This window comes from Dreissena polymorpha, chromosome 7, assembly GCF_020536995.1.
Source record: "Dreissena polymorpha isolate Duluth1 chromosome 7, UMN_Dpol_1.0, whole genome shotgun sequence".
NCBI classification, from domain to species: Eukaryota; Metazoa; Mollusca; class Bivalvia; order Myida; family Dreissenidae; genus Dreissena; species Dreissena polymorpha.
The window spans coordinates 101275194-101298404 of record NC_068361.1 but is presented as its reverse complement, the minus strand read 5'-3'; the positions used below and the strand labels follow the sequence as shown (position 1 = coordinate 101298404).

General features: G+C 37.8%; 1 protein-coding gene across 1 annotated transcript in view; it reads right to left on the bottom strand.

The window, feature by feature from the left end:
- Positions 1–6258: 6258 nt before the first annotated feature.
- LOC127836996 (dihydrolipoyllysine-residue acetyltransferase component of pyruvate dehydrogenase complex, mitochondrial-like) overlaps positions 6259–23211 on the bottom strand; it is a 30261-nt gene continuing 13308 nt past the window's right edge. The window contains exons 7-13 of the mRNA XM_052363687.1: positions 21539–21691; positions 19965–20050; positions 18625–18765; positions 16169–16250; positions 15074–15154; positions 14269–14408; positions 6259–7384 (exon numbers count right to left, since the gene is read on the bottom strand). Of these exons, the coding sequence (XP_052219647.1) occupies positions 7255–7384; positions 14269–14408; positions 15074–15154; positions 16169–16250; positions 18625–18765; positions 19965–20050; positions 21539–21691 (813 nt within the window). The 3' untranslated portion in view covers positions 6259–7254. The remainder of the gene's footprint in view (positions 7385–14268; positions 14409–15073; positions 15155–16168; positions 16251–18624; positions 18766–19964; positions 20051–21538; positions 21692–23211) is intronic.

Genomic DNA, 23211 nt, shown 5'->3' with positions numbered 1-23211 from the left:
AAGTATGAAAGCAATAGCTTTGATACTTAAGGAATAAAATGGACCTAAACACAAAACTTAACCAAAATTTTCAATTTTCTAAGTATAAAAAGGGCACATAATTCTGTCAAAATGCACGCCAGAGTTATCTTACTTAGCCTGCATAGTCCCCTCATGATAGTAAGTAAGTGTACCAAGTTTGAATGCAATAGCATTGATGCTTACTGAGAAAAGTAGACCTAAACCCAAAACTTAACCGGACGCCAACGCCGACGCCAAGGTGATGACAATAGCTTATAATTTTTTTCAAAAAATAGATGAGCTAAAAATTGTGTTGTTTTTTTACCTTTGACCTTAATGGATGACCTTGACCTTGAACTTCAACCACTCAAAATGTGCAGCTTTATGAGAACGCCGCTTTGAAATATTTTTTTTGACCCTGAAGGATGACCTTGACCTTGAAGGATGACCTTAAACTTGAACTTCCACCACTCAAAATGTGCAGCTTCATGATAACGCTGCTTTGATTATTTTTTTGACCTTTGACCTTGAAGGATGACCTTGACCTTGAAGGATGACCTTGACCTTGAACTTCCACCACTCAAAATGTGCAGCTTCATGAGAACGCCGCTTTGAATTATTTTTTTTACCTTGAAGGATGACCTTGAGGTTGAACTTCCACCACTCAGAATGTGCAGCTTCATGAGATACACATGCATGCCAAATATCAAGTTGCTATCTTCAATATTAAAAAAGTTATGGCCAATGTTAAAGTTTTCGGACAGACAGACGCCATATATTTGACATTTGACCTTGAAGGATGACCTTGACCTTCACGTTTCACCACTCAAAATGTTCAGCTCTATGAGATACACATGCATGCCAAATATCAAGTTGCTATCTTCAATATTGAAAAGGTTATGGCCAATGTTAAAGTTTTCGGAGGGACAGAGGCCATAAATTTGACATTTGACCTTGAAGGATGACCTTGACCTATCACCACTCAAAATGTGCAGCTCCATGAGATACACATGCATGCCAAATATCAAGTTGCTATCTTCAATAGTGAAAAGTTATGGCCAATGTTAAAGTTTTTTTCAGACGGACGGACAGACTGACTGACATACTGACGGACAGTTCAGCTGCTGTATGCCACCCTACTGGGGGTATAAAAATTATTTTTTTTTGGTGGAAAGTGGGGGGGGGGGGATAAAGTGTAAGGGTGTGGTGGTCATTTATTAGATGATCTTTAAAAAAAAAATTGGGGAGGGGATAGAGGGGGATTCGGGGGGGGATGGTTTGGGTGGAGTCTATTGTGATATGTCAGGTAAGAGTTGTTTGTCAAAGTATCAATCAAATCTAATCAAAAATAAATAAGTTATGGCAATTTTAGCAAAATTTAATAATTTGACCTTGAGAGTCAAGGTCATTCAAAGGCCAAGGTAAAATTCAACTTGCCAGGAACAGTACCCTCATGATAGCATGAAAGTATTTGAAGTTTGAAAGCAATAACCTTGATACTTTAGGGGTAAAGTGGACCAAAACACAAAACTTAACCAAACTTTCAATTTTCTAAGTATAAAGGGCCCATTATTCCGTCAAAATGCCAGTCAGAGTTACATAACTTTGCCTGCACAGTCCCCTCACGATAGTTAGTAAGTATTGCAAGTATGAAAGCAATAGCTTTGATACTTTAGGAAACAAGAGGGCCATGATGGCCCTGAATCGCTCACCTGACTAACCTAATACAATCCCAACCCAGTTTTCATCAAGATAAACATTCTGACCAAATTTCATAAAGATTGGATGAAAACTGTGACCTCTTTTGTCTACACAAGGTTTTTCTTATATTTGACCTACTGACCTAGTTTTTGACCGCAGGTGACCCAAATACAATCCCAACCCAGATTTCATCAAGACAAACATTCTGACCAAATTTCATAAAGATTGGATGAAAACTGTGACCTCTATTGTCTACACAAGGTTTTCTATTAGTTGACCTAGTGACCTAGTTTTTGACCCAAGAAGACCCAAATACAATCCCAACCCAGATTTTATCAAGATAAACATTCTGATCAAATTTCATAAAGATTGTATCAAAACTGCGACCTCTATTGTCTATATAAGGTTTTTCTATTATTTCACCTAGTGACCTAGTTTTTGACCTAGTGACCCAGTTTTTGACCTCAGATGATCCAAATACAATCCCAACCCAGATTTCATCAAGATAAACATTCTGACCAAATTTCATAAAGATTGGATGAAAACTGCGACCTCTATTGTCTACACAAGGTTTTTCTATTATTTTACCTAGTGACCTAATTTTTGACCCCAGATGACCCAAATACATTCCCAAGCCAGATTTCATCAAGATAAACATTCTGACCAAATTTCAAAAAGATTGGATCAAAACTGCAACCTCTATTGTCTACACAAGGTTTTTCTATTATTTGACCTAGTTTTTGACCTAGTGACCTAGTTTTTGACCCTAGATGACCCAAATACAATCCCAACCCAGATTTCATAACCATTGGATGAAAACTGTGACCTCGACTGTCTACACAAACAAATTGTTGATGATTTTTCAATTATTTGACCCATTGACCTAGTTTTTGACCCCAGATGACCCAAATACAATCCAAACCCAGATTTCATCAAGATAAACATTCTGACCAAATTTCACGAAGATTGGATGAAAACTGCGTCCTCTATTGTCTACACAAGATTTTTCTATTATTTGACCTATTATGTGACCTAGTTTTTCACCTAGAGACCTAGTTTTTGACCCCAGATGACCCAAATACAATTCTAACCCAGATTTCGTCAAGATAAACATTCCAACCAAATTTCATAAAGATTGGATGAAAACTGTGACCTCTACTGTCTACACAAACAAATTGTTGACAGACGCACGCACACACGCAAAAGTGGACCTAAACACAAAACTTAACCAAATATTAAATTTTCTAAGTATAAAAAGGGTACATAATTCTGTCAAAATGCCAGTCAGAGTTACATAACTTTGTCGCACAGTCCCCTTATGATAGTTAGTAAGTGTTGCAAGAATGAAAGCAATAGCTTTGATACTTAAGGAATAAAATGGAACTAAACACAAAACTTAACCAAAATTTTCAATTTTCTAAGTATAAAAAGGGCACATAGTTCTGTCAAAATGCAAGTCAGAGTTATCTAACTTTGCCTGCCCAGTCTCCTCATGATAGTAAGTAAGTGTACCAAGTTTGAATGCAATAGCATTGATACTTTATGAGAAAAGTGGACCTAAACACAAAACTTAACCGGATGCTGACGCAGACGCCAAGGTGATGACCATAGCTCATAATTTTTTTCAAACAAGAGGACCATGATGGCCCTGAATCGCTCACCTGACTCATTAAGATCAGATGAAAACTATGACCTCTATTGTCTACACAATGTTTTTCTATGATTTGACCTAGTGACCTAGTTCCTGACTCTAGATGACCCAAATACAATCCCAATCCAGATTTCATCAAGATAAACATTCTGACCACAGTTCATAAATATTGGATGAAAACTGTGACCTCTATTGTCAACACAAGGTTTTTCTATTTATTTGACCTAGATTTTTACCCCAGATGACCCAAATACAATCCCACCCAGATTTCATCAAGAATTCTGACCAAATTTCATAAAGGTTGGATGAAAACTGTGATCTCTAATGTCTACACAAGGTTTTTCTATTATTTGACCTAGTGACCTAGTTTTTGAACCCAGATAACCCAAATAAAATCCCAACCCAGATTTCATCAAGATAAACATTCTGACCAAATTTCATAAAGATTGGATGAAAACTGTGACCTCTATTGTCTACAGAAGGTTGTTCTATTATGTGACCTAGTGACCTTGTTTTTGACCCCAGATGACCCAAATACAATCCCAAACCGGATTTCATCAAGATAAACATTTTGACAAAATTTCATCAAGATTGGATGCAAACTGTGACCTCTACTGTCTACACAAACAAATTGTTGACGGACGGACGCATTCCCCCCTATATGGGCTATAAGTTGTAGTAGCAGCCATTGTGTGAATACGTTTTTTGTCACTGAATACGTTTTTTGTCACTGTGAATGGTGGTGGTGGTGGTGGTGGTGGTAGAAGAAATAGTAGTAGTAGTAGTAGTAGTAGTAGTAGTAGTAGTAGTAGTAGTAGTAGTAGTAGTAGTAGAAGTAGTAGTAGTAGCAGTAGTAGCAGCAGCAGCAGAAGCAGCAGCAGTAGTAGTAGTAGTAGTAGTAGTAGTAGTAGTAGTAGTAATATGCATTACAAAAATGCAATTAGCCTTACATTTGGTAAAATTTAAATATATTACAAGGGAGGCAAATCTGTAACTATAAATTTAAACTTCATGCATTTGTTTCCCCTGTAGTGTATTACCTCCCCTGTCCTGCTTATATTTATATTAATCAACAAAATTAAACATTAACACAATATTTAATATACAAAATATACAAAAAATCTCATATTCTGATAATATTTTTACTGATCCACTGTATTTTACTAAAAGGATGATGTTTCATTGGACTGATAATTATAGATTTAGGATTACAGACCAGTTGCTTCAGTAATATTGTTCAGAGTGTGCCCTGTTGGCCGCGTATGCATTCTAAAATTATCATTAAAAAAATAGGCAATAACGAATAAACATGCAAAGTTCAAGGAGCTCCTGCGGCCATGTTTTTTGACGAATCAAATTTCTTTGAACAACTTTTTCAGGGGAGCCCTCAAAGGTCATCCCTGTGAAATTTTTTGAAAATCTGATGAGCGGTTTCTGACAAGAAGATTTTTTAAGGTTTTTACCATATATGGTCATGGCGGCCATCTTGGTTATGCGATCAAATTTTTTTTAACAATTCTTTTGTCCCATGACCTAGGGATGCTCCACATGAAATTTAGTTGAAATTGGCTCAATGGTTTAGTAGAAGAAGATGTTTACAAATTGTTTACGGACGGACGGACGGACGCTGAGTGATCACAATAGCTCACTTCGAGCTATCGCTCAGGTGAGCTAAAAATAGATGAGCTAAAAATGCATTATGCTTCCAGTATGTATCTCATATTAGTAATATTGTTTCAGCGTTGTTCCTATTTTTTAATAGCTGCAGCCAGTTGGTTTCTTTGGAACTCGAGGGTGTTGGAGGTGATGCCAAAACTTACATACGGATCTTGAGCTACCCCATTCCCGAACCTGCTATTAAAAGAAAAAAAAGGAAGAAAAAATTACAGAAATAATGAGCAGCAGGGTTGCGTATTCCGCCCGAAGTATACCGAATCGTATTTTCACTGATATATGTGGATTGCCCGTGATGTCATGGACACGTCTTTGAATTGGTGGTAAAGAGAACAGATTTGGTGGTAAAGAGAACAATTTACACATTTTGCAGTCAAATTAAATCCAAAAGTCCATATCAATTCAACGTTCTTCAACCTTTTAATGCAAATTAAAATGCATAATATTTTTATTGTTCTATTTGTTTTTTATTATTTGCTGTTGATAAGGATAGTCTTTAGCAGGTTTTTCCCTATGAGTAAAGCTCTAAAACTGATAATAGCTTATATATATTTTTGCAATCAAATAAAAAATTGGACGTTTATAAATAAACGCATTTATAGTTATTCTGCAATATGATTTAAATTTATTGTTTTGATTAAAATACAAGCAATTATTTTTCAGTACATAAAAATATGGTTATATAAGCGATTTGGTTGATATAGTTAATCGGCGCCAAGGCTCATGCTTTAATTTGTGTTCATGTATCTCACGTCACGCGAAAATGAGTCTTATGCAAAAATGCGGCCAGTGTAGCTGAAAACCGGCCTGCGCATTTGGATCCACACTTTATGGACATGAATTGTGTCTGCTTTTCCCAAAGCAGGGCCATAAAACAACAATGTTTTTTACCCAACTTATCAGATTTGGGTTGTTAGTGTTGCCCAATATACAAGGTCATTAGTTACGCGCGCCACCTCTTAAGAATTAATCTTCGCTAAATCACACTACATTGCCCGATTTTTTTAAATAATGCGAAATATGTTGAAAAAACATATAAAACCTAATCACCCTGTAAAATTATCCATGAAATTTCAAAACATCCAGGCTTAAGCGCCACCTCGGAAGTTGCATTGGCTCATTTATTAATGCATCAAAAAAGAGGTGGCGCACGTAATTGACGGCTGTGGTATATTCATATGCATTTTGTGCTGTATATTTTTCAACTTTCAATCAAAGAGAAACAAAAAAACAAGCCCGTTTCCGTTTATTCAAAGGTGTAATCATTAAATAGCATTCCTAAAACATAACATTATACCAGAAAACACCCATCTAGCACTTTCATGCTTGTAAGACACACAAGATCTATCATAAGTAACAGAAACACTATAATAATGATACATACATTTAATTGTTGCTAATAAAATATTCCTGGAGTACATCCTTTTGTACTGTAATGCCTGCCGTATCAAAACGATCAACGTTTTTTTATATATTTTCGTGATCATAGAAAAATAATATTTTCACGAGTGGCGAAAATATATTTTCTATGATCACTCTTGAAATAACAAACGATGTTCCACTGACATGAACAAATATCCTCTATTACCCTACAATGTAAATAAAGATCAAGACTGTGCTTTTGTCAGAAATGTTAACCCTTTGCATGCTGGGAAATTTGTCTTCTGCTGAATTTCTAAAATTAGCATTTTCTTCGATTTTTTTCAAAGAATACTATCAGGATAGCAAACAGTTTGGATCCTGATGAGACGCCACGTTCTGTGGCGTCTCATCTGGATCCAAACTGTTTGCAAAGGCCTTCAAAATTCGGTTCCCGCACTGAAAGGGTTAACGTTAATAATCGAGGAGAAACAAAAATTCTAAGGCTGATAATTGAGGAGAAAATATAAAGCGGATACAATTGATTTTTTTAAATTTAATGTGTTATATAATCTAACAAATATCACTAAAACATTGTCCCTCAAAGAAGTACAATATATTTTTTGTAAAGAGTATTGTCTCCAAAAGTAACATACGATCGTACATATACTTATAGGCATACTTATATGTAATAGTTTGTCATAATACAAAATAGTTAAACCCTTAGCAAATTTCAAGACATCATTTAAATTCTATCATTGAAAGCCAATAAACCATTCTTATACAACAAAGCCATTCTTTCCAATTATGACTGCAGTCTTTCATCTTAAATACTACTATTTCCATGGTTATAGTTGAGATTGTGTTCCTCACAAGAGCATGGTGGAAGGGTTTTCCAGGTATTTTCGGAACTCAGCCAGCCAGCGCGCTCCCACTGCGCCATCCACCACCCTGTGGTCACAACTCAGGGTCACACTCATTACTGTGGCCTGGGAGTACCTGGAAACAGCCGCAAAATGGGTAACAGTGTTGGAAAAAACATAAGGAAACAAGAATAATTTTATGTCCCCCACCACTATACTGGGGGAAATATTGTTTTTGCTCTGTCTGTTGGTTTGTTTTTGTGTTTGCATCAAACTTTACAATTTGCCATAACGTTTGCAATATTGAAGATAGCAAATTCATATTTGGCATGCATCTCATGGAGCTGCACATTTTGAGTGGTGAACGGTCAAGGTCATCCTTCAAGGTCAAAGCTCAAATATATGGGTCAAAATCACTTATTTAATGTACAATTTTGCAACATTGAAGATAGCAACTTGATATTTGGCATGCATGTGTATCTCACGGAGCTACACATTTTAAGTGGTCAAAGGTGAAGCTCATCCTTCAAGGTCAAAGGTCAAATATATGGGACATAGTGTTACACAAACACACCGCTTGTTTTAATTGATATAGACCCCCAAATAAATTGTTTTTATTGATTGGTGCAAAACTAAAAGAAAAGGTTATTAACCGTAACCTTATATTACAAGAGGCCCATGAGGGCCTGAATCGCTCTACTGCTATAAACACTGTGCAAGTTTGGAAAAAATAAGATGGAAACTGTGTACTTAATCGCGCAAACAAGGAGAATTTTCTCAAATTCAAGGGGAGATTATTGTGTACTTATTTCTCCAATACTGCTCATATTCAATAGGGTTCAAGTCCTCATTGATATAAAGATACTGTGCAAATTTGGAAATAATTGGATGAAAACTGTGGAATTAATTGCGTAAACAAGCGGGATTTCAAAATTTTCTCATATTCAAGGGGAAGTCATTCTTAACTTATTGCTTCGATATTGCTCTTTTTAAACAAGGGCTGTTTGTAAGACATGCATGCCCCACATATGGGCTGTCAGTTGTAGTGGAAGCCATTGTGTGAATACGTTTTTTGTCCCTGTGACCTTGACCTTTGACCTAGTGACCTGAAAATCAATAGAGGTCATCTGCCAGTCAAGATAAATTGATCCAATTTAGCTGGATGTAAGAGTCCACTAGGCATAAATGGTTTAAAGTTTTAGGAAAGAAAATACAATATTTGACCTTTGACATTGAAGGATGACCTTGACCTTGACTTTTCACCACTCAAAATGTGCAGCTCAGTGAGATACACATGCATGCCAAATATGAAGTTGCTATCTAAAATATTTCAAAAGTTATCAAACTTTAACCAAGGAACTTTAACCAAGGTTTAAGTTTTTGGACAAACACATACAATGAATGAAATAAGGGCTGTCAGTTGTAGTGGCAGCCATTGTGTGAATACGTTTTTTGTCACTGTGACCTTGACCTTCGAACTAGTGACCTGAAAATCAATAGGGGTCATCTGCCAGTCATGATCAATTTACCTATGAAGTTTCACGATCCTAGGCGTAAGCATTCTTGAGTTATCGTCCAGAAAACATTTTACTGTTTTGAGTCACTGTGACCTTGACCTTTGACCTAGTGACATGAAAATCAATAGGGGTCATCTGCCAGTCATTATCAATGTACCTATGAAGTTTCATGATCCTAGGCGTAAGCGTTCTTGAGTTATCATACGGAAACCATTTTACTGTTTCGAGTAACTGAGACCTTAACCTTTGACCTAGTGACCTGAAAATCAATAGCGGTCATCTGCCAGTCATGATCAATGTTCCTTTGAAGTTTCATGATCCTAGGCATAAGCATTATTGAGTTATCATCCGCAAACCATTTGACTGTTTCTAGTCACTGTGACCTTGACCTTTGACCTAGTGACCTGAAAATCAATAGGGGTCATCTGCCAGTCATGATCAATGTACCTATGAAGTTTCATGATCCTAGGCTTAAGCATTCTTGAGTTTTCATCCAGAAACCGTTTTACTGTTTCGAGTCACTGTGACCTTGACCTTTGACCTAGTGACCTGAAAATTAATAGAGGTCATCTGCCAGTCATGATCAATGTACCTATGAAGTTTCACGATCCTAGGCTTAAGCATTCTTGAGTTATCATCCGGAAACCGTTTTACTGTTTTGAGTCACTGTGACCTTGACCTTTGACCTGAAAATTATTAGGGGTCATCTGCCAGTCATGATCAATGTGCCTATGAAGTTTCATGATCCTAGGCCTAAGCATTCTTGAGTTATCATCCTGAAACCATCTGGTGGACAGACGGACAAACCATCTGGTGGACGGACGGACGGACCGACATGTGCAAAACAATATACCCCCTCTTCTTCGAAGGGGGGCAAAAAAAGGGTTTGAGTCCCCATTAATACAAAGACACTGTGCAAGTTTGCTGAGAATTGGATGAAAATTATGGACTTAATCACATAAAAAAACTGAATTTTCATTTTTTTTTCTTAAATTCAAGGGGAGATAATTCTGGACTTATAACTCCGATATTGCTCATTTTCAATAGGGTTTGACTCATCATTCAGATAAAGACACTATGCAAGTTGGAAAATAATTCGATGAAAACTGTGGACTTTATTGCTTAAACAAGCCTTATTTCACAATTTTAACAAATTCAAGGGAAGATAATTCTGGACTTTTTACTCTGATGTAACCCATTTTCAATAGGGTTCAAGGCCCCATTAATGAAAAGACACTGAACAAGTTTGAACAGAATCGGATGAAAACTGTGCGTAAACAAGAAAAAGTCTAATGCACGCATGCACGCACGGACGGACAACGGAAACCACGCCATGACATATGCTCTTCAGGCCTTCGGCCAGTAGAGCTAAAATTAAAATTGCAATAACTATAGTGTTGCGTTATGGTTCCTGTGCATCGTACTTTTCCTCATGATAAATCTTGTATTGTATCCGAGATAAAGCTCTGAACAGTTTTGTGACAGATGGAAACAAGAGCACCACATAATGGGTGCCAACGCTCGGCTGCTAAAGCTTGTCACAGTGACCTTGACCTTTGACCTAGTGACCAAAAATGGGTGTGGCGTGTAGAAATCATCAAGGTGCATCTAAGTTGTAGGTGGAAGCACTTTGATTTTAGAGCCAATTTTAAGGGTTTAGCACGATGCCTACAGCGGACGGCGGATGACACAACTAGCTGGCTATGACAATACCTCGGGTTTTCTCCGAAAACAGCCGAGCTAAAATTGACATACCGAAAAAAAACCTACCGTTTTATCCCCATACCTTAGGCTGGGGAAAAAAATCAAGCATGAAAGATATGGAAAACACATAGAAAAACAATCCAGTTTAAGAATAAGCGTTTATGAGTTATCATCCGGAAACCATCTGGTGGACGAACGGACCGACAGACCGACGGACCGACATGTGCAAAACAATATACCCCCTCTTCTTCGAAGGGGGGCATAAATATGGAAAACACATAGGAAAACAATCCACTACAACAGATATTGAGAACAATTGAAACAAGAGGGCCAAGATGGCCCTAGTTCGCTCACCTGAGAGGAGTCGGTTCATTCAATCTTTACCTTATGTCAAACTTAACCTAGATATTGACCAGACAAACATCCTGGTCAAGTTTCATCATTATTGAACCAAACCTCCTGCGTAGGGAGTGTTTATGTTTTTGTAAGATTTGAAATGGTAACCTATATTTTGAGTTGACCTTACCTTACCAAACATCAAACTTTGCTTACAAGGATTTTGTATAATAAAATGAAAATTTGGACAATCTAAGGGCAATAATTATGGCATTTATTATGTGATTTTGCTCATCATCAAACTTGACTGAGATTTTTCAGCAACTTTGATAAAGAATGCTTGAGAAATGTGAATGCTAGAGTGTTTACAAACCAATGTGGACGAACGGACATCGGACAAAGACCAATCCTAAACCTCACCTGAACAATCAGGTCAGCTAAAAAGTGTGTTTCACCGATCTGAGCCATTTTCCAAATTGTCCAAGAAATCTATAAAACCAATGTATTTACTAAGTTTCACAATGGTTAGGCAAAATATGTGACTTCTATAGTGTTCGATCACAAGGTTTCTCTCTTTATAGTCACATAAGGAAAACTGCCCCACCCCCCTAGCAGCCATGTTTATTGACCCATCGGGACCATTTGCAAACTCATCTGAGATATATATAAAACCAATCTTTTCACCAAGTTTCATGATGATTGGGCAAAAAATGTGACTTCTAGAGTGTTCACAAGCTTTTTAAAAAAATATATTAATGTAAGAAAAATGCCCCACCCCCCGGCAGCCATGTTATTCAACTGACCAGAACGATTTTCCAACTCAACTCTCGTATCAAGGAAACAAATGTTCTGACCAAATTTCATGAAAATTGGGCAAAAATGTGACTTCTAGAGTGTTTACATGTTTTCACTATATACATATAGAGAAAAATGCCCCGCCCACTGGCGGCCATGTTTTTTCACCGATCTGGACCATTTTCAAACTCCTTAGACATATCAATAAAACTAATGTTTTTATTAACTTTCATGATGATGGGCCAAAATTGTGACTTCTAGAGTGTTTACAAGGTTTCTCTTTAGCCGTTTAAGGAAAACTGCCCCCCCCCACTAGAGGGCCATGTTTTTCAACGGACCGGAACCACTTTTGAACTCAACCAACATATCATTAAAACAGACATTTAGACAAAGTTACATAAAGATTGGGCATTAAATGTGTCTTCTACTGTGTCTACAAGCTTTTTCTTCTTTTTTTGACCTAGTGACCTAGTTTTTGACCCAGCATGACCCAGTTTCGAACTGGACTGAGATATCATAGGGACAAATCTTCTGACCAAGTTTCATGAAGATCGGACAATAAATGTGACCTCTAGAGTGTTTACGAACAAATGTGGACGCACGGACGATGGACAAAGACCAATCACAAAAGCTGAACTGAGTAAACAGGCGAGCTAAAAACAAAAGCTGTCACCATAGGATGACATATGCCCCCTATAAACGCTTTGATAAAAGTTATAGCATTTTTCAAAACCCAAACATAGATTTCAAAACCTAAACACGGACCCTAAGCTCAAGGTCAAGGTAAGAGGGGTAAATAATTTTGTGCGTATGGAAAGGCCTTGTCCATATACACATGCATACCAAATAAGAAGGTTATATCTCAAGGGACATAGAAGTTATGAGCATTTTTTTAAACTTAAACGCAGATTTCCAAACCTAAACGCGGACCCTAAGTTCAAGGTCAAGGTCACAAGGGTACGAAATTGTGTGCGTATGGAAAGGCCTAGTCCATATACACATGCATACCAAATATGAAGGTTATTTTTCAAGGGACTAGAAGTTATGAGCATTTTTCGAAACCTAAACGGAAAGTGTGACGGAAAGACGGACAGACAGACAGGGGGACAGACGGACAGTCCGATCACTATATGCCCCCTTCGAAAGGGGGCATAAAAACATCCAACCTCAAATAACAATTAACACATAAATGACACAACTACACAGTATTATTATGAAAACATTAATAATCAAAGGGGAGTAACTACTGTAAACTTAAATCCAATATTTAGAAGAGTTGTCTCGCATGTTACATGACCTTAATTCATGATAGTTTACAAGCCTTTTTACTATATAAATATAAGGAAAACTGCCACCTCTCCCTGGCAACCATGTTTTTCAACGGACCGGAACCATTTTCAAACTTAACTCATGTATCTAGGAAACAAAAGTTCTGACAAAATTTCATGAAAATTGGGCCAAAAATGTGACTTCTAGAGTGTTGACATGTTTTCACTATATACATATAGAGCAAAATGCCCCTCCCACTGGGGGCCATGTTTTTTCACCGATATGGTCCATTTTTGAACTCGTCCGAGAAATCAATAAAACCAATGTTTTGACCAACTTTCATGCTGATTGGGCAAAAATTGTGACTTAAAGAGTGTTAACAAGGTTTCTCTATAGCCAAATAAGGAAAACTTCCCTGCCCACTGGCGGCCATGTTTTTCAATGGACTGGAACCACTTTGAACCAACATATCATTAAGACAAACATTTTGACAAAGTTACATGAAGATTGGGCATGAAATGTGACTTCTACAGTGTTTACGTACGACGGACAAAGACCGGTCACAAAAGCTCACCTGAGCAATCAGGTGAGCTAAAAAATCCAGTGAAACAATGTGAGCTAGATGAAACATAAAATTTTGTATGTTTTTCCAAATCTTTGTGAAGCATCCTTGGCCCTATCATTTTGTAAAACAAAATCGTGAACTGTTCAAAAAGGTGAACAAATGAGCAGCCACTTTTTCAAAATGGCAAAATAAATTAGTTGAGCACTTTAAAACATATTGAAAATACCAGTCACAAACTTCTTTTAATTGTGAAAATTTTAGTTGTTAACATCTAAAATTTGTGAAAAACTGCCATTGTCTAAGAATAAAAAACAAGGGACAAAATTGTCACAAAACCAGGTTTTCAATTTGAAAAAAAAGTCTGATAAAGGGAGACAACTCAAACTGTTCATAGTTACCCCTCTTGTTTCAGAATAAATCTATATTTAAATGTGGCAACCTTGACCTTGGGAAATATTGACGTAATTCTTTCGTGCGACACACCGTCCAATGATGGTGAACAAATGTGCCAAATATTTTGATTTTAAAATCTAACAATGAAAGACATAGTTATGGCCCAGACAAGCTCATTTATGACCATTTTTGACCTTTGAACTCAATGTGTGACCTTGACCTTGGAGATATAGACGTAATTCTTTAGCGTGACACACCGTCTAATGAAGGTGAACAAATGTGCCAAATGATTTTCAAATCGCACAATGAACTACTAAGTTATTCCCCGGACAAGCTTGATCTGCCCGCCCGCCAGCCCGCCAAAGTTCGCCAAACTAATAACCAGTTTTTTCCTTCGGAAAACCTGGTTAAAAAACCTTCATGAGGGTCATGTAAACATACCCTGTATTAGAGTGTTCATCCACCACAAGGCGTTTCTCGGCCCCTCCTACTGCCAGGATGCATGCCTGGGGCGGGTTGATAACTGCGGAGAAACTCTTGATGCCAAACATGCCCAGATTGGAGATCGTGAAAGTTCCACCCTGCAGAAAAGTGGAGAATAATGTTTGGGCTCAATGCATGTGTGTAAAGTGATGTCACAGATTAGCCTGTCACAGGCTAATAGTAGTCTGCACAGGCTAATCTGGACTAGGACAATACTTTCTGCCAAAACTGGGTTTTCATTAAGATGGACTTTCAGTTAACAAATACTTCCTTACAAGCGAAAGTGAAGAAGTTAATATTTTTAGTTTGTTGATGTATTTTTTTTTTCACCATTTTGCGATAGTAAGTAAGTCATACTTAGGCGGTCAATTAACCCACTCACACTTTTATTCCTGGGTAAGCTAGTATTAGCAGTACTGAGCATATATACTCATGTCTTTAATAACTGACAACTGACCTACTGGAATCAGAGTACTGAAAGAATAAAGGTTTGGATAATTTCATGACAAAGCCCCAGGCAAGTCATGTGGAAAGGTTAGGAATTTAACCCTGAACCCTGACTCCTCGGATTTGTAGTCCCTCCCTTTACCAACTGAGCTAGTTAGACAGGTTGTTTGATTTCAGTAAGACACAAAGGTTATTTCAAGATAAGTGAACAGCTATTAATTTGCGTACAAATAAATTCAAAGCCAAAGAAATAATACGATTTGCTTGAGTTTGTTTCTTGGGTATTACCAATACATAACGACATGTATAACTCTACCTGAAACTCATGTGGCTGCAATTTACCAGCCTTTGCCTTGGCAGCTAGGTTTCCTACGTCTTCACTGATCTGAGTAAGGCCCTGTAACATCACACACAAGGAAATACTGACAGGGTTGGACATAAATAAGTCCCAGTCTGGGAAATGTGTGAATGTAGTATGCACAGGCCCAAACAGGATTTTCGTTTAGCGGAGACTTCCTACAAACACAGGGCCCTCAATCTGTCGAATTCATTGCCAAAATTCGGCCGCATTCCCCCACTTGAAAAGTATACTTTTTTCCCTTTTTTTGGGGAAAAATTCCCCCTAATTTTTTTTATTTTTTTTAATAGATTGATTTGTCTTATGATTATTATATATCATTTCTATTTTAATTTAATCTTGTCAAACATACTAAATTATGAAAAATGCAATGAATATAGTGCAAACATGTACAAATGTAATAATTCAAGAGTAAGTAAAAAATCCCCCAAAAAGGGAAACACCGCGAAAATTCCCCCTGCTATGGGTAGCGACCCGCTTCCCCTAAAATGGATTGAGGGCCCTGAAACATAAAATTCCATACAAGTGGAAAGTGTCACCCCTGAATAGACTGTGCATATTACACAGGCTAATCTGGGATGACAATTTAAGCACATGCATCATTCCCAATTTTCCCTGAATGAGACTTCAGTAGTTAATTTCAGGTGTCCTTGGGAATCATAATTAATTGTTACTAATATTCAGGGCCCTGTTAATAATAATCTTTAAACAAACTTCACTTGTGTTAGTATTTACAGTCAAAGAATACATACAGAATATGTTGCTGATTACTCCAGGCATGCGTTAGTTTTAATATATTTTGAATAAAAAAAATCTTGTAATAAAAGGGGGCAGAGGTCTAAATGAAAAGTTGTCCCTATGTTAATGAATGGACAATTACTTGTGAATAAAGAATCACACAAATGCAAAACAACTTATACTTCTTCCCATAGACCACACAATTGACCATTGAATTTAAAGATGAAGCCAAATTGTTTAACATAGTACCATGTAGCCTACTTTTTTACAAAGTGGCAAGTAACCTAAATTTCCATACAGTGACATGTAACCTACCTTTAAGTCAGCGCGTGCAACTATTGGAGTTATGAGTCCGGCATCTGTAGCTACAGCAACATTGACATCTACTGTATTGTACCTAAAACAAATCTCAATATTTGTATTAATGCATTACTTAAGGTATGAACAAAACATGTGTCTACTAGGTACAAGTGCCCCCACATATTACTATTTCCTAAAAACTCTGCTCATGTCATATACAAGCTGTTCATGACCAAATGTGACTTTTGACCTTGTAAGGTGACCTTGACCTATGAGAGGGTATTACACTTGACAATAAGTCTTATCATGTGGAAATTTTGGTAAAATATTTTACAATTGCATTATGCTCAACAAAGTTACAGCACCAACAAGTTATTTAATGGCCTTTGCCAGCAAATTGTGACCTTGACCTATGAGTTAGGGAGAAGTGTAAACACCAAATGCTGCATTCCATCATGGTGATTAATGGTAAGTTATTTTCAAAATGGCATGATGAATGAAAAAGTTACAATCCAATTGTAAGAAAAACTGCCCAGCCCCAAGGCGGCCATGTTTTTCAGCGGGTCGAAATGTTTTTGAACTCTGCAGTTGGAGGAAATTTGGACCAAAAATGTGACTTATAGAGTGTTTTCAACGTTTCCTAATGCCATATGAGATAACTGCCCGCCCCCTGGTGGCTTAGATTTTAAACAGTCCATACCCATTTTTAACTGAGCTGAGATATCATTAAAACAAATGATGCGAGCAAGTTTCATGATAATTGGGACAAAACTGTGGTACCTACAGTATAACCAACATTTCACTGCATACATATAAGGAAAACTGCCAGGCCAACTAATGCTCTAAGCAAGTTTCAAGATGATTTGGCCACAAAGGTGACGTCTAGAGTGTTAACAAGGTTTCACTAAAGAAATAAAAGGAAAATGCCTCATCCCCTAGCAGGAATGTTTTTCAAATGACTGTAACCAGTGCTCCAGATAACATGCGGAAAGGCGTAAAAACAAATTAAATTTCTTAAATAACGATTTAGATTTAAAATCTTTGCGCAAAATTACGCATTGAAAAAATAAAACACAAATTCGAAATTATCGAACGTGCGTAAAACTTCCAGTAGCAAACTATATACGGTAAACATTTTATCCCGGTTCTGACTCATCTAGGCGCTCAATTAAAACTACAACTTTAAGTCAACGTCACTCAAGCGTTTGCTGTAAGGAAGAGCAACCTAAGAATGGTCGAAAGGCCAAACAGTCTCGATTCTGTTCTCCTAGTATTGCAGGCGAGTCATTACTGTTTATTGTACCTTTTTAATTACACTTATCGTAATTTTTATACACAAGTAATATACTGTATACCTATTCAAAATGTCATTAAAAATAAATGTTAAATATAGTTTTTGATATGACTTTAACGGCGACCAAAAGTCCATTATGACCTAAGCCGAAGTGTCAGTGACCGTTTTACATAAAAAATCAAAATGTCCATCCGAAGCGGTGTATCAAAGAGTGGCAGGCAAAAAAAGCCATTTCAGTGTCAACAATGAATAAAAAATTATTTGGTAATATATTGTTTAGAATTAATTTTATAAATAGGGGGTAAAATAAGAATTAATTTTTAAAATAGGGAGTAAATAAAAATTTGACCAAATTTTTATCTGGAGCTCTGACTGTAACCATTTATGAACTCTGTTGAGACATGACTAAAACAAATATCCTGAGAAAGTCTCAAGAATGATTTGGCAAATGACACTTCCTAAGTGTAATAAAAAAAAGCCTAATGACCTAGCTTTTTACCTAACATGACCCAGTTTGGAATTCAGCTAAGATTTCATTATGACAAATTTTTGGACTAAGTTTCATGAAGTTCAAGATTTTTCAAATAAATCTGTCCTCTAGAAAGGGTACACGAGGTACATGTTGACGACAAAGCAAAAAGGATGGACAAATGCCATCCGAAAAAGCTGGCCTTTTGAGATAAAAACATTAAATACTTTGTAAGCAATTTCCGGCAACACATATTTATTCTGTCTTTACACAGGCCTTCCAGCGCTTCAAGTTTTTTGTCTACTTTAGGTTCCTTATTTCTACCAAGGAGGTTTCATCTACAAAGGAGGTTTGTATTTTTGGCTGTTTCAAAAAGCATTTTAGCCATATCACTGCAGGCAATTTAGGCCACTTAAACTTTTCCTGTGCTAACCAGTACTTTTCGGTTAACATAATAAGGCCTGTAACTGACAACTGCCTGACTTGAATCATAAATGGGCGGACGGAGAGGAGGGGACGGAGAGGAGGGGGGAAGTGCCATATAAATAATGTAATGACAATTCCCCTTACAAGATGTGTAGACAGAGCGTGTAATCAAACTGCCATCCTAAGATCTGTAATCTTACGCTCTACAACCTGAGTAAGACTCAAGAGAGTAGAGTAATAAAACAAACTACAGCCCCGCACCAGCCCACATGTTCTACTTACTGTCTTACAAAGGTCCCCTGCCATGAGCTGTTTGCTTCAGGCACTTGTCTACACGCCAGGGCAGATGCCTTGATGATGAAATCATTCACTGACAGCTTCTTCTTCTCTCCCTCCAACAGAGCATTCAACTCTTTCCTTAATCTGGAATGAGACAAGAGGCATACCAAGAGATCACCGAGACAAGAGGCATACCAAGAGATCACTGAGACAAGAGGCATACCAAGAGATCACTGAGGCAAGAGGCATACCAAGAGATCACTGAGACAAGAGGCATACCAAGAGATCACTGAGACAAGAGGCATACCAAGAGATCACTGAGACAAGAGGCATACCAAGAGATCACTGAGACAAGAGGCATACCAAGAGATCACTGAGACAAGAGGCATACCAAGAGATCACTGAGACAAGAGGCATACCAAGAGATCACTGAGACAAGAGGCATACCAAGAGATCACTGAGACAAGAGGCATACCAAGAGATCACTGAGACAAGAGGCATACCAAGAGATCACTGAGACAAGAGGCATACCAAGAGATCACTGAGACAAGAGGCATACCAAGAGATCACTGAGACAAGAGGCATACCAAGAGATCACTGAGACAAGAGGCATACCAAGGATCACTGAGACAAGAGGCATACCAAGAGATCACTGAGACAAGAGGCATACCAAGAGATCACTGAGACAAGAGGCATACCAAGAGATCACTGAGACAAGAGGCATACCAAGAGATCACTGAGACAAGAGGCATACCAAGAGATCACTGAGACAAGAGGCATACCAAGAGATCACTGAGACAAGAGGCATACCAAGAGATCACTGAGACAAGAGGCATACCAAGAGATCACTGAGACAAGAGGCATACCAAGAGATCACTGAGACAAGAGGCATACCAAGAGATCACTGAGACAAGAGGCATACCAAGAGATTACTGAGACAAGAGGCATACCAAGAGATCACTAAGACAAGAAGCATACCAAGAGATCACTTAGACAAAAGGCATACCAAGAGATCACTGAGACAAGAGGCATACCAAGAGATCATGCTCCACTATTCTTCCAATTTGATAGTATGAAGCCCATTTTCTTTCAGTCACCTGGTATAATGACCATGAAGATATGTTTGAAGATGAATATCTATACAGTCCCCACAAGCTGATAGGGCAAAACTTTCCACTTTAACTAGATTTTTTATAAATACAATAAACGTAAAACGTCGTCCTTTATTAGCCTGGCTGTGAGACTGTACAGGTTAATGTGAGACGCCACGTCAGGTGCATGCATTAAGCCCTGTTTTCCCAGAGAAAGGCCCATATACAGTATAAGATATTGCAAATACTTACGCTAATGTTCTGTCTAGTTTCACATCTATCGTAAGGTAATAGTGAGGTATCGTCTGCTTGGACTCAGTAAGTCTCTTGGCTATTGTCTGCAACAAGAAATCAATCAATACATCAGTCAGTCAAACAATCAGTCAATCAATCAGTCAGTCAAACAATTAGTCAATCAATCGATCAATCAATAAACTAGAGCTTTGCCACAGACGGGACGATCACCCCCACATGCCGCATAGACACAGAATATTTTGCATTTGTCTTCACAAAAAACACTAGCTTAAGTGACCCTGTGACCTAGTTTTTGACCCCACATGGCCCATGTTCAAACTTTACCTACACATCATCTAGATACAACTTCTGACCAAATGCCGTGAAGATCGGACGAAAACTTCTTGAATTAGAGAGCTGACACTTAACACGGACCAACCAACAAACAGACCAACTAACAAGTTCACTCCTATATACCCCCTAAACTTCGTTTGTGGGGGTATAATAAATCAGTCAGTCAGTCAATCAATCAATAAATGGTGGTGCAATCTCATAATGCATTACTACTCTGTTAATAACACAATACAGTTTGAGTTTAAAAAGTGTAAATAAGGTACATTCTGACAAGATTCCAATGTCTTCAACGCGTTGATACAATCACATATGCTATTCAGTTAGTTGATCCAATTATAAATATAACAAGAGATGTGTTTGTCAGAAACACAATGCACCCTATTGCGCCACTTTGAAGCCAGATATTTGACCTTTGACCTTGATGGATGACCATGACCTTTCACCACTCAAAATGTCCAGCTCATGAGATACACATGCATGCCAAATATCAAAATGCTATCTTCAATATTTTTAAAGTTATTTCAAAATATTAACCAAACAAACTTTAACCAAGGTTAAAGTTTGGAGACAGACAGACAGAATGACAGACAGACAGACACACAGACAGACACACAGATGGGCAAAAAACAATATACCCCCGATCATACTTTCCGTGGGCATAAAAACATTTTTACTTTGAGCCTTCTAACTCATTAGCGATCTCTAAGTCAGTCCTCAAACAGATAGCCGACAGCAGCCTTTGGCTAAACTATATATTTGAAAGCTGAATGGTCTGCCATGAAAAAGCCAGAAGACCCTGAGTTTACTTTTACTAGTACAGCTATAACTCATGGAGACATACTTTATATATGTATTAAATTTTATTTGTAATCAGTTGAGAAATAAGGAATCCGTTTTGCCCCACACATTTCCAGGACAAACAAACCATCGGACAGACTACACGACTCTAATATACCCCCTACCTGAAGGGGTAAAATTAAGCCTACCTTTGTGAAAATGAGGTTTAATGCATGTAAATACAATTTCGTCCTAGATTTCACTTAAAACAGATTTTAGCTTAGCAGGGAATCCCTTATAACAAAAAAAACAAACAATGAAAGCAAAACGTGAAAGTCCATACAGGTTAATCTAAGACGACCCTTTAGCCACAAGCATTAAGCCCCGAATTGTCAGACTGAAGCTCAATTATTTGTACAAACCACTGGCAATACATGTCCTTCATTCAACTTGTGTCTCACCTTCCTCATATTGCTGAGAGGAATGTCCACAAATGCACCTGGAGCTGCGGGTGTAGTGGGAGCTGCTGCTGTTGTTGTTGTTGCTGCTGCTGGTTTGAACGCCAACACGTCTTCAGCACGAATCTGCCCATCTGGTCCTGTACCTGTCACCAGCTGAGGAAATAAGTGTTCACTTACTTTAGTTTGAAAAAGAGGAGCCTCCTGGGAAAACTGGTTTTCATGCATGTGCATAAAGTGTTGTCCCAGATTAGCCTGTGCAGGCAGCAAGGCTAATCAGGGACAACACTTTCTGCCTAAACTAGAAGTTTTGTTCTGAAAGAGATTTTATATAAAGAAAAACAAGATATGTGTTTGTCAGAAACACAATGCCCCCTATTGCGCCACTTTGATTTTTTTGTGTGACCTTTGACCTTGAAAGATGACCTTGACCTTTCACCACTCAAAATGTGCAGCTCCATGAGATACACATGCATGCCAAATATCACATGCATGCCAAATATCAAGTTGCTATGTTCAATATTTCAACAGTTATCGCAAAACTTTAACTACGGTTAAACAATGAATGACAGACAGACAGACAGGCCAAAAACAATATAGCCCCAATCTTTCGATCCGGGGGCATAAAAATGCATACAAGGGCTGTCAGGGTTTAAGGGGGGTTTAATGTGGGGTGTGGTAATTTATTAGATGATGTTTAAAAAAAATTGGGGGGGGGGTAGGGGGGGGTGGGGGGGTGAGAGAGGGGTATAATGTGGGGTGGGGTAATTTATTAGATGATGTTTAAAAGAAAAATGGGGGGGGGTGGGGGGGGGGGGGGTTTCTGGGTAGGGGCGTGGGGTATTGTTTGGGTGAAATCCATTGTGGTATTCAGGTAAGTGTTGGTGTGATAAGTGGGGTGTGGTTATTTATGAGATGATGTTTAAAAAAAAAATTGGAGGGGGGGGGTGGGGGGGGGTGAGAGGGGGTTATAATGTGGGGTGGGGTAATTTATTAGATGATGTTTAAAAAAAAATGGGGGGGGAGGGGGTTGGAAGGGGTTCTGGGCAGGGGCGTGGGGTATTGTTTGGGTGGAATCCATTGTGGTATTCAGGTAAGTGTTGTTTTGTAAAAGTAATAATAAAATGTGATCATAAATAAAGAAGTCATGGCAATTTAAGCAAAATGTTCAATTATCTAAGTGTAAAAGGGGATATAATTATGTAAAAATGCTTGATACAGTGGTCTGCTCTTGTTTATAGGTTGGGGTCGTGTTGGTAAACAAGTATGCAAAATATAAAAGCAATATGTCAAAGGATATAGGAAATATTTGGGGTAGTACGCAAACTTTAACATAGATTTATCAATAATATGCATATTCTAAGTATAAAAGGGGCCATAATTATGACAAAATGCTTGATAGAGATGTCTGCTCTTGTTTATAGGTTGGGGACATGTTTGTAAACAAGTATGCAAAATATGAAAGCAATATGTCAAGGGACAATGAAAATAATTGGGGTAGTACGAAAACTTTAACATTTGCACGCTAACGCAGACGCCGGGGTGAGTAGAATAGCTCCACTATATATATTTCATTTATAATAGTCAAGCTAAAAAAGCAGACAGTTTTGTCACTAATGAGACTGCACTGCACAAAGGCTAATCTGGGATGACACTTTACCCACATGCATAAGGCA